The 12,942-nt window shown below is 34.2% G+C and overlaps 1 protein-coding gene across 1 annotated transcript; it reads right to left on the bottom strand.

The window, feature by feature from the left end:
- Positions 1-2,166: 2,166 nt before the first annotated feature.
- Positions 2,167-11,729, bottom strand: LOC656158 (toll-like receptor 3). The gene is made up of 9 exons (XM_962703.5): positions 11,413-11,729; positions 8,034-9,527; positions 7,366-7,983; positions 7,154-7,315; positions 6,232-7,104; positions 4,092-5,462; positions 3,464-4,036; positions 3,248-3,409; positions 2,167-3,196 (listed from the first exon to the last, which is right to left on the bottom strand). Exons 2-9 carry the CDS (start codon positions 9,516-9,518, stop codon positions 2,324-2,326), a joined length of 6,117 nt encoding a protein of 2,038 aa, XP_967796.2. The 5' UTR covers positions 9,519-9,527; positions 11,413-11,729; the 3' UTR covers positions 2,167-2,323.
- Positions 11,730-12,942: the final 1,213 nt, after the last annotated feature.

Genomic DNA, 12,942 nt, shown 5'->3' with positions numbered 1-12,942 from the left:
CCCCTCATTTTTCTATGCTAATAACTATCTAATAACTCCAAAGTGGTCAATCACGAATTTTCAACATTTTAAGTGACCTTTTCTCAAAAACTATGCATTGTCGTAATGCATTTTAATCTGTTACACCGTATTTAGCGCATGATTTTACGTTTATAAAACCATATTTAAAATGTTTTCGCAATTAGATCATTGACTGATAAGATAGAAAATAAAAAGATATTTTTATTTGACTTTATTCACTTTATTTTAGAACACTTTTAGAGTATTGGGCAGTAGATAAAAACTCGCAAGCGTGCTAAAGTTCTGATCGACGAAAAGCTGACCGAGAATTTTTACAATTTTTGTTCCTAAAGCTTTTTATACACTTTTATAACCCTTAAAAGTGCAAACAAGTCCTTTGATTCAATTTTAAAATATTATCACTCAAATTATAAACTCAAAACTACAAAATAGTGAAATTTTGATTAAACCAATGAAGAAATCATCACCTATCTATCAAAATAAAAATTAAATAAAATTCATTAATCTATTTATTGATTTTATTCTTCGACGCTGTCGAAACAATTTTTCTGCTGTGTAAGGAAGTTTTAACAACTGTCTGGCATTTCTTAATACAAAACGTCAGATTATTTTAATAAATTTAAAGCAATTTTGAGCCTTGTTGAGTGTAATTCGAAAAATAAAATGTTGTATTCAACTCGTTTGTGTGTAAATCGTTTCATTTATTTCACCTCGTAGATGATAAACCACTTGTTTTCACTCGTGGTTTAATATTCCACTCGTAAAATAAAGCGTCCGATTTACACTCAAACTCGTTAAATATTTGTAAGTATATTAAAAAATAAGTTTCATAAGACCAATCTTAAAGCACGAAATCAGTTTCAAAAACGAGTGAAAGAATGAGTAACTTAAAGTCTTATGAAACGTTTGTTTTTTTTTACTATTTTTTGTATTTTGTTCCCTTTTTGTCGTTTTTAAACAAAAATTGTTATTTTAGTCAATTTAGGAATTTTTGTGACGGTTGGTAATGTCTCAATTTTGAAAGAGAAAAATTTATTTAAAACTTTTGTTTTATTCTTTTGTTAAAAAACCCGAGTATAGATGATAATGAAGGCAATACTGAATGAACACTCCTGAAATTTGCGAAATTGGCAAAAATACGGCCCCGAATTTGCTTCTTGCTAATTTAAAAATTTTCGTAAAATTTTCCGTTAAATAATGACTATTATGACATCGCACTTGATTAAGATGCCCATTAAAGCAAATTACAAAAATAACTATTGTTTTTTTTTATTTTATCGAATATTTTATTATTTATTTTGTTTGTTAATTAAATAAAATTTTTCTTTTTTATGCAGAACACGACATTTATTGATTTTTCTTGTTAGATGTATCTTATTTTGCGAAATTGAACAAATAACATCAAAGTTATAATTGCATTTTTAGCCACTTCTGAGTGATTTTGTTCCTTTTATAAGTGAGAAATTTTCTTGGACAGTTTTTGTTGAAACAGCCCGAAAAAACCGTCTAATCAAGTCGAAAATTATACGTTATGTTAAGCTAAAAGCTCAGTCATTTTTCAGAATTTCTCTCTAAAAAGCAAAAAAAATACAATAACAGATAAAGTATTACAAATAAAGTTAAAACTTGAAACGCCAAGAATAATTTTTCTTTGCATTAAATTTGTTTTTTAATATTAACATAGTTTAACCTACTTTTGAGTGGTACATATTTTCTTTTTAAGTAGCATGCCACCTACTTCACTTGCTTGGTAAACATATAAATTAATTGAAATATAAAATTTTCCAAAAAAATCTTGGAAAAAAACAATGTTGCGACAATGTAGCTTTGAGTGATAAGAACTGAATTATTTATGTTAGAATGTAGAATCCCACATGATGTATTAGATTTGTAAATTTCATAAAGACAAAATAAATGTGAAATACCTACAGAGTAATAGCAGATATGTAGGTATGTTTACCCAAGTCCAAAAAAAAAACATAAAAAAAATCTCCAACTCTAAAAATTTTTTTCGACGATTTTTGTTTAATTTCACTGAGCTATCACTGCTATTAAATATAAAACTGTTTATGTCTAATTATTTAAGCGGTAATTCAGGAAAAAAATGAAACAGATGTCTAAAGCGGGTTAAAATAATAAAAATAGTCGCATTAAAAAACTGAATAATATATTAATAAAAACTACTACAGAAAAATTTTGTATTTACATTTCGAAAAATATTAACAAGGCTTAAATTCGATCAACAATAATTGTTGAAAACTTATTTCAATAAAATTATTCAGAATAATTGCACATCACAGTCTTAAAAACCAGTCGAGCCCCAAATGCCTGCCTCAGCAGGTGGCGTATCCATTTCTTGACGAGACACAAAATTGAGTGGGTGTTTCAAAATATTTAAATCAAGTGCAAGAACTGGTGAACTTCTACCTGGACTATTCGTAACGGGCACAACTAACTTAAACTTATCGTCAATCCAGTTCACAACATTTACAATTTTTTGATTATTCCCAACGTCTCGTCTAGTGTGCGGCAAAGCATATTTCAACTTATTCCAAAAATAGGGATCGCCCCACTTCACATAAGTGTTTGTTTTCAAGTACGTTTTGAGTTCGTCGTCCAAACTATCCACATCGACGTCTCCGTACAAGACGATGATAACACGAGCCCGTCCTTCGGTCATGGCTTGCGTGTGAGCGGTCCGGAACTCCATTTTCCCCCAAACACTTTCCAGGAAGTTGGGCGAAAGCACCACAAGCGTTCGGCGCGACTCGAGAACCGAGTTTGTGACTTGAGTCGTGATAAATTCCCCTGGGATCCAATTGCGGTAGTGGAGACAGAGTTTGTAGGGTTGGGGGCCGCCTTCAAGGACCGGGAGGAGGTTTTGCGTGACGAAGTCTTCGTCCTTGTGCGAGTAGCTGATGAAGGCGTCGTAGATTTTGTCCTTGTCGAGCTCCTCCTCCGTGACCCACCACAGGCACAAGTTGTGCGCAAAAAGCCAGACTTTTAGCTCCTGCTGGTAGCGGTAATAGAGGGCAAAGGCAAAGGCGACGAAGAAGAGCACTGCCAGGACTATAAGGACGGGATAAACGACTTGCCATTCGTGACAAACGTCGGTCCGGTTCAACTCAATCACACGGTGGCTGCTGATGGAGCAATAAATGTCTCTTACGTCCAACTACAAACATTAATTAAACACAATTTTTGCATTTCCCTTCACAAAACGTACAATTCTTGTGTTATTTCGAAAAAAATCTATCAACTTTACTGTTTCACAGTCACAATTCCAAGGATTATGATCAAGAGTCAAGTTTACCAAATTTAAAGATTCCAGTAAATTAATGATTTCAAAACCCAAGTTATCTAACTGATTATTATGCAACTGCAACACCTAAAAACTTAATATTTAGCAATGAGGTCAATTATTAATTACAGCACTCATTACCTCAAGCTTTGGTGGTAACCAAAAAATTGTCCTAATTTTGTTATGTGAAAGATAAAGCCGAGTCACATTGCTATAATTTGTTAACCTATCAGGTCCCACAATAAGATGGTTTCCTTCAAGGTGCATTTCCGTCTGATTGAAATCAAACGAAGCCATCCTACTCAAGTCAATTTCCGGATAGGTTGTTAAATTATTAAAAGAACAATTCAAAACAACAGTCCGGTCGTATGGTCTCCAGCTGTAGGAACATTTTTCGGAAACATTTTCCCGAAGACATGTCAAATTCGACAGTGATAACGTCTCAACTAGCATATTTTTTAGTTCTGGTGGACCAGAACACGACAAATTTTTGGTAGAAATATTGAACATTTTCGATTGATTTTTGTATCTTCCAGTCAAAAATTCCAAAAGGCCGTAAATATTGCAGTCACACATAATGGGGTTGTTTGCGAACAAAACGGTTGTTTTAGCACCACCGCTTATTTCGCCCACTTTGTCAAAATCAATTTTGGTGATATTGTTGTAACGCAAGTCAACTTCCAAGTTTGTGTTAATGGCCTGTAAATCAGTCATCTGAAATAAATTTCAATTGGTCAGTATAAATACTTCAACTACAAAACTTACTTACCGCTATTTCTTTCATAAAATTGTTACTCAAATTTAATTTCGTGATATTAGGAAGTGTGGGTAAATTTATTTCAATGATTTTAGTGATGTTATTAAAACTTAAATCAACACTTTTCAAACATTTCAAGTTTTGAGTGCCGGCAAATATATTCACTCTGCTAAGCTGATTGTGTGACAATACAATTTTCCTTAAATTGCTCTTATCACTGAAAGCTCCAAACTGAATTGTCTTGATACGATTTCTCCCAAGACTGATCTTCTTTAATCGCTGCCCTTGCAACAAACCCTTCTCAATCACACTTATGTTATTATTTTCAAGTTCCAACTCCTCCAAATCAAGTTCTTTAAAGACCCTCTGGTCCAAGTGAGTGAACTGATTTCTATTCAACTTCAGGAATCTCAAATTGCTTGCATTTACAAATAAGTGTTCCGGTAAGAAAGTCAAGTTGCAAAAACTTAAATCCACCATTTCTAACGACGTTAAATTGGCAAACAAGTAATCAGGAATTGTGATATTCGGATTGAATGCCAGTAAAACAGTTTTCAGATTTTTGTTGTTTCGGAAGAGATTCGATGGAATTTTAGTTAAATAGTTTTGTTGGAGATTCAGACCATTGAGGTGGGTTAGGCCCTCGAATGCGTTTTCGGTGATTGTTTCAATAAGATTATTGGTCAGTTCAAGTGATTCCAGACTTATTAACCCGTTGAATGTGTCTTTATTAAGTTCAGTCAAATTGTTTGACATTAGGTGTAAGGTCTTTAGCTTCTTCAAGTTTTTGAACAAATGTGTTGGTAGATTCCCTATTTGGTTCCATGACATGTACAATCTTTGCAGTCCTGGAGTATTTTTAAAGAAAATTTCGCCAAGTTTGAGATGTTTATTATTTTCGATTTCGAGATATTCCAGATGTGGTGTATTGTCAAGCAAGTTGTCATCAATACTTGTAAATGTTAGTCTTCGCAATGATAGACTTGTCAGACTTTGAAAACCTTCAAAATGTGCTTTGGTCAAACTAACATTTACCACGCTATGAAACTCAAACTTTTTGGTTTCTTTCATCGAAAAATGTCTCGCAATTGACTCGAAATTTTTCGGCACAGGGCACGAATTTAAATAGATGCCTTTTATTCCGTCTATAGCAACATACGGCAGCAAGTCATAACGAAACGTCCCCATTTTGTAACAATCAATTCTTATTCTTTCATAATTTTTTCTTTCCGCTTTGATAACAAATCCTTCGTCTCTCTCAAACGAGAAATTACCAGGACATTGGATTTCAAACGGAGGCCCGGTGAAATTTAAACAGTTCCACTGCATCAAGCAGGATCCAAAACCAAACACGATTAATAACAACAACTCACACTGCATGATCTAAAAACTTAGATGAATCAAAAATTAACTTAAAGTGTTACTTTCAAACAAAGTAATTCACCAGTGGTCACAGTCGTGACTAGTTGTGTTTTTTATGCGAAATGTACATATTGTTATCTGAAAGGAGAACAAAAATAATGTTAGTCACCCATTTAATTGCGCCAAGTGTTTGTCGACCTTAACTCTCGCTGCATCAAAGTAAAATTTACGATTATTTCTTGACGGCCACACTTTTCATTATCAACTAGTACGTGATTCACCTGTATGTTCTAATACCAGTCGTAATACACTTATCACCAACACATAACTTTGTTTCCTCAGTGGTCGATTTATCCATTTACTCTTATCTGCATCCGCAACATCATAATCACGCGATAATTCTTGTTCTTTAGTTATGTTGTTTATAACACACCTGAATGCGCTACAAACTTGTCTCAAGTGGGAATTTATAATTTTAGTGTTAATAATTCATTTATTCCTTCTGGGAAATAAAAGTTGCGAAAATTTGTTATTCCATTGATACGGTGGTTCGTGGAATGCAGTCTGAGATGGGTTCAAGGTCGGGTTAATCAAATAAAAGTATTGCAAAAATTGGTGTATTTATAAAGAGTACAACAATAGAATTTTATAAAATATATCGTAATTCTAACATGTTATTTTTATTTACACTTTTAACAGTACGTTAATTCAAACATTTGTACATACTTACATACAATCTTTTGGCACCTTACTCAATAAATTTGTACAGAATAATAAAAACACAGTCTTAGAGACCAGTCGAAACCAGCAAAGTCCCAGCTTCGGCAGGAGGAGTATCCATTTCTTGACTAGGCACGAAGTTGAGTGGATGTTTCAACATATTTGCATCAAGTGCCAGAACTGGCGGAGTACTACCTGGACTATTCGTAACGGGCACAACTAACTTAAACTTATCGTCGATACAGTTCATAACATTTGCCATTTTTTGCTGATTTGCGACGTTTCGTTTAGTGTGCGGCAAAGCATATTTCAACTTGTTCCAGAAGTAGGGATCGCCCCACTTCACATAAGTGTTTGTTTTCAAGTACGTTTTGAGTTCGTCGTCCAAACTATCCACATCGACGTCTCCGTACAAGACAATGATAACACGAGCCCGTCCTTCGGTCATGGCTTGCGTGTGAGCGGTCCGGAACTCCATTTTCCCCCAAACACTTTCCAGGAAGTTGGGCGAAAGCACCACAAGCGTTCGGCGCGATTCGAGAACCGAGTTTGTGACTTGAGTCGTGATAAATTCGCCTGGGATCCAATTGCGGTAGTGGAGACAGAGTTTGTAGGGTTGGGGGCCGCCTTCAAGGACCGGGAGGAGGTTTTGCGTGACGAAGTCTTCGTCCTTGTGCGAGTAGCTGATGAAGGCGTCGTAGATTTTGTCCTTGTCGAGCTCCTCTTCTGTGACCCACCACAGGCACAAGTTGTGCGCAAAGAGCCAGACTTTTAGCTCCTGCTGGTAGCGGTAATAGAGGGCAAAGGCAAGGGCGACGAAGAAGAGCACTGACAGGACTATAAGGACGAGATAAACGACTTGCCATTCGTGACAAAGGTCGGTCCGGTTCAACTCAATCAAACGGTTCGTGCTGTTGAAACAATAAACATGTTTTGCGTCCAACTGAAACACACAATTAGATACTAGATTATTTTTTAATTGCAAAACGTACAATTTTTGGGTTTTGGCGGAGAAAATTAGTCAAATTTGCCGCCTGGCAGTCGCAAGTCCACGGGTTATTATGCAAGGTAAGACTGTGTAAATTTGACTCATTCAACGTGTGCAAAACCTCCCAGTTTAAATAACTGATCTTGTTATTGTCCAATTTCAAAACCTGCAAACCCAATTATAACATAACACACCACAACTATCAAAGATGTTTACCTTAATGTTTGGAGGCACCCAGGAAATCGTTTCAATCTTATTGGACGAGAGACTAAGCTCCGTTACATTACCATAACCAGTCAAATTTTTACCAGGCCCAGTATTTAAAGAATTACCCTCAAGATGCACTTCAGTTTGAACAAAATCAATGTTTGTAAAATCACTCAAATTGAGTTGAGGATACTGTGTCAGATTTTTATCCGCACAATTTATTATAATCGTTCGGTCAAAGGGTCTTTGACTACACAAACACCTCTCGGGACACCCATCCTCAACTGGACAAATGAGCAATTTCGGTACCAATGACTCAACCGGAAAGTCCTCAAGTGGGGGTGGGTTTGCACATTTTAAGTTGTCCATTTTCAAGTCAAACATTACTTTAATTTCCGGCCTTAGCTCGTTTGTGACATATCTCACTAAATCAAAATTGTGGCAGTCACAATTCAAAGGATTCTCATTCAAGTCGATGACTGAATGCCACGGATCGGGATCAGATAAAGCGTCTTTGGCGTCTCCACTTGTGGCAACAACTTCAACGTAACTAAAATCAACCGTCTTGATGTGGTTATGGTCCAGCTTGATGATAACTTTTTTAGTGAACGGTTGCAGCTCTTGTAACTAAAATCACACATCAGTACAATAATAAGTTTAAGAAACCAAATACTCACGCCTATGACTTCGATGCGGTTGTAACTCAAATCCAGAGACTTTAACTTGTTTTTGTTGTACATCGTGACAATGTCATCGACTCGCGTTATTAAGTTGTGACTTAAGTCAATAGTTTCAGCGTCGTGGACGTTTTCCAAAAGGACTAGTTTTGAACTGTAGTTGCCCGTAATCTGGTTATGGGCCAAATCGATCGTTTTCAAATTACCATTGTTGTAAAATGCTCTGTTGTCGATCTTTGTAATTTGATTGTGGCGCAAAATAATCTTCTCCAAACGTATCAAGTCGTCAAATGCGGCTTTTCCAACGTCCCTGATCCGGTTTCCTTCAAGCGTCAGGATTTTGAGTTGTCTAAGTGTCTTGAAAATTTGGTCAATTGTCTCAATGTTGTTGTTGTTCAAATAAATCTCTTCCAGATTTGTCAGGCCTTCGAAAAGAGTTTGCGGTATAAAGTCCAGCGTGTTGTGGGCCAGTTTGATTCGTTTCAAGTTTAGGGAATGTTTGAAAATATCGGATGAAATTCCTTTCAGTTTACAATCAGTCAAGTCAACTTCCTCAAGCTGAGACATATTCGAAAATAAGTAACCCGGAAGGTATAACCCTTCATTCATTTTCAGTAAAACTAATTTTAGTTTTTGATTGTGCCTAAAGAGATCGCCCGGTACATATTGCAGTTTATTCATCGATAAATTAACACGTTCCAGGTTGCTTAAATTTTTGAAAGCATTCTCTGTGATCGTTTCAATCAGATTTCCACTCAATTCGATCGATTTTACGTTCGTCAAACCTTGGAAAGTTGAATCATCGATGAACCGAATTTTATTATCCCAAACATGTAACAACTCCAAGTCTTCCAATTTTTTAAATAAATCTGGCGGAAGGTAGTCCAAGTTGTTTTGGGAAATATCCAACGATTTCAACAGTGGTGTGTTGTTGAATAAATTCGCCCCAAGTTTGATTTTATTGACTTGTAAGTCGAGTGATGTCAACTTTGGAGTATTTGCAAAAACGTCCTCTTCCACATCGACTAGTCCATTATTCTCCAATGATAATTTTTCCAGATCTTCCAGACCCTCAAAATAGTCTTTAGTCAGTGTCGTATTAGCCAATTCGTAATGTGAGTATTGCAAATATTTGACTTGTTTAATCCCAAACCAGTCCAAAACCTCTTTGAAGTTTCGGGGAGGTAACGGACAAAACCTCATTCGAAAGCTTTCAGTCCTTTCAATGGTAACATTAGGAAGCGAAGTGATATTAAATTGCTTCAAATTTGGAGAACAGTCTATCAAAATATCCTTGTCCTCTTTTATATGAATAACGTAGTCGGGATAATCCCCAGTATCCCCATTTTCAAAACTAGAGGGGCACTGAAATTCGAATTCAGCCCCCGGGAGGCAGAGACACTTTTTGTCGTCGCGGTTGCATTTGAGGCTTGTTGAGGGTTTGAAATAGATGAGTAAAAGAAGAACTAGCCACACATTTTTCATGTTTATAGTCTGCAACAAGAGAAAAGAAAGTTATTGTTTGCAGATTATGTGATGCTAGTCACGTGTTGCAAAGAAAATGATGTAAGTTGACGCTTGTGGTTAAAGAATCACAGATTGTTAACAAGACTTTAGCCTTGATTATTATTTCGGGCTGTTTGTTGCTTTAAAAACATCCAAGCAAAAAACTTTATTAATAGAATCGTGAAGTCTTCCTTCGAACGATTGGAAACGTGAAAGCCAAATTCCAAGTACGCTAAACAAGTTTGAAACGAGTTGATTAATCAGGTTTTATATTTCCTTGAGTAATTTTTGTGTCTATTGGCACTTTTTTCAAAAAACTAAGTGACAAGTACATGAATTTAACTCGAAGAGTCGTTCAACTTTCTCTATTTTGTCGACGAAATTTACCAGACGTCACAACTGATTTAATTACGTCCGAGAATGTCGTTTTAATTGGTGGTGAACTTTAGCATTTTGTGGTAAAACCGTAATAAAAAGACAAATTTTGTTTAATTATTGGCACGTCCCATATCATCGTATGGAAGTCCCAGATAAGAAAAAAGTTGGAAAAAATAATAACCACGTTTATGTTTGGATCATTAATTTATCAATCTCAATTGGTTTTCCCAGTATCTTGTCATGTCTATTATGATCTTCAATAAATCAAAATATACAAAAACCAACTTATCATAACAAAATTGATGTGGTTTAAAACACTGTTTTATGATGACTTTACATATTATATGGAGCATTGGGTTAACGTTTTTTTGCAATTCACCGTAAATAATTAAATATTTCCCGTTATTATACATGTGTTATAACATGTTTCATATAATTGTAAAAAGCGTGCGCACAATGTAACCACCCTCTCTATGCATGCGATTTTTTTCAAAATTTTTCAACAAATAATAAAAATAAAAAATATAAAAATTTTGTTTCGTGCAAAAAGTATATAAAAAATTAATACTCCCCACAACATAACGTTGAATCGGTTTAAATTATAATTTATTTTTCATAGGAAATTATTTTTTTTATCTATCGCCAATTTTTATCGAGTTCGTTGTTGATTACAGTTTACAACCGCACGTCGCGTAAAACTGTGTAAAACACCCTGTAGTGTGTACAATGAGTTGCATTCATTATTTTTCCTGAATTAATTTTGCACAGCATGGAAAAACGTGTGAAAATAATTGAAGCACAACAAAGATTTATTTTTTATTATCTTTACGGTCAAAAAAATCAATAAAACTCGTGACGAATTAATTATTACAGACTAAAAAGATTTAATTTTTTTAATAATCTATAATTATACATACTTATTATTGACCTTGCAACAGTGAACAGAACAAGGGAACAAAATCAGAAATTTCCATCATGCAACAAGTTACATCACAATTTCTAAAGATGTGCATTGGGATTGGATTTTTTACCAGTAATAAATATTATTATTATGTTAAAATGGCTTCAGCAACCTTGAAGTAATACTTCTAACAAACCCAGTATTATTAGAAATTGTTTTTCATAAAAAGAAGTCTTAAATTAAAAAAAAACATGATATGTGTGTGCATGAATTTAGGCACTACGCTAAGTATATACATAACTGTTATTATTTTATTACGCATCATAAATTATAGAATTTTTTAGACATTGTTACACGACATGCAAATTTGTGTTTTCTGAACCGCAAAAATTGTGAAGCGTAAAGTGAAATTTTGGAAAAGATAAAAAACTTTTTTATTTTTGATACGAGTATGTTAAAAATTTTAAATAAAAAAATCGTCCCAAAATCATTACTGTTATCTCTAATTTCCTCGAAAATGTAAAAATTGGGCGAAAGCCGCAAAATTCGTCCTCACTGGACTAAATCGTTTCCGCAAAGTCAGTTATTGCTTACTTGAAAACCATTAGAATGTCAAGACGGTACTCTTCCAATAAACAAGTCGATTTCACAAAATCACATTTCCGAGAAATCAACAAAACTCCATATTGCAAAAACAGTCAATCTTATCGATTTGCACTACGCACAATTCAAACTGTGTAACATCACAAACTTCTCCAAACAAATTTGATCACTATTTGTAAGCACCAAGAGGAAGAACTGCCCAAAAATCAAAATTTTACAAAACCACCTGCTACCCACACTCACTCGGGTACTGTTTGTGGGAAAGCCAAACCAATAGAAACAACGATGATGACATTTATTCTACGACATGCTTGTGACGTAAACCAAAACCCCTCCAAAAAACCGAGCATTTAGCTCGCAAGTCGAACTCAGACGAGTACCAACCGGATCCGAGATCGGGGTACTCTGAGGTCAATGATGTTGAATTTGTGTAAACAAATTAACATATGCAACATGATAAAGAATTAAATAAGTTGGAAATATGTTATTATTTATGGTACAAGTGGGTGGATTTGCATAATATGACCCACAAGATGCACGTCGAGTACTGCTATGTTTTTTTAGTGGGTACTAATGCGTAGTCACCCACACGTCCTAAATAATATTTTATCTTTTATCCAACATCTTCACATAATATTTCATAATTTTATCCATTTTATTTCATTCACCATCGAATAGTTTCTGAATTTATTTTTAATATTAACATTTGTTATTATAAAAATTATTAATAAAAAAGATGACTGTAGTATTTAATAATAAAGCCATCCGGACTTTATCTGCTTAATTAAAAAAAATAAAGTTTGACTAGCACAATTCGGTCATTGTTTATTAAAATGTTACTTTTAACAGTATTTTTGATTAACGTTTGGAAAAAATATGTAGCATTTTCATTCTGTATATTCGAGTAAGTAGTAGGGAAAAACTAGTCTGACATAATAGTGGCTCGCTAAGTGCCTAAAATCGATACTTATTACGAGTTTCTAAATAATAATAAATTTTTTATAAACTCTAAATTAAAAATACTTCCTCATCTACTGCTTACTACAACTTTACATTGCTCTGGCTTGAACAAATTACGAATTCATTTAAATTTAAAGCCGTGTAACATAATTGTTCTTATTTTTATATACAAGTAAATAACAAAACGTTCAGTAACTCTTTGCCTTAGGCCCTTAGATAAAGGAACACTTTGCAAAAAAGTCAATTTTTAGCTTAAAATGAGTCAGGAAGTATTTATTTATAAGAATGCCTGATTGTAGTGCATTTAACAAAGGAAAATAATTAAGACTAGGTCCAACTTTAACCTGATTTCCAATAAATTACAAAAAACTTATCGCCAGTCATTATAATAGTATCTACAAGTTGCATCTTTTACTGATTTTTTTTGGTATAAACGTTTTTTCTATTAAAATTTTTTTGTATAGCTAATTTTTTACTGTAATACCATTGTTTTTATAAGTGCAGTCTTCTTTTTACTAAAGAATTTACTCTGTATATTTAGACACAAGGCGGTAATATTTT

The sequence above is a fragment of the Tribolium castaneum genome, chromosome 4 (assembly GCF_031307605.1).
Source record: "Tribolium castaneum strain GA2 chromosome 4, icTriCast1.1, whole genome shotgun sequence".
NCBI lineage: Eukaryota > Metazoa > Arthropoda > Insecta > Coleoptera > Tenebrionidae > Tribolium > Tribolium castaneum.
The sequence above is the reverse complement of the archived record's forward strand: the minus strand, read 5'-3'. Positions and strand labels throughout refer to the sequence as shown.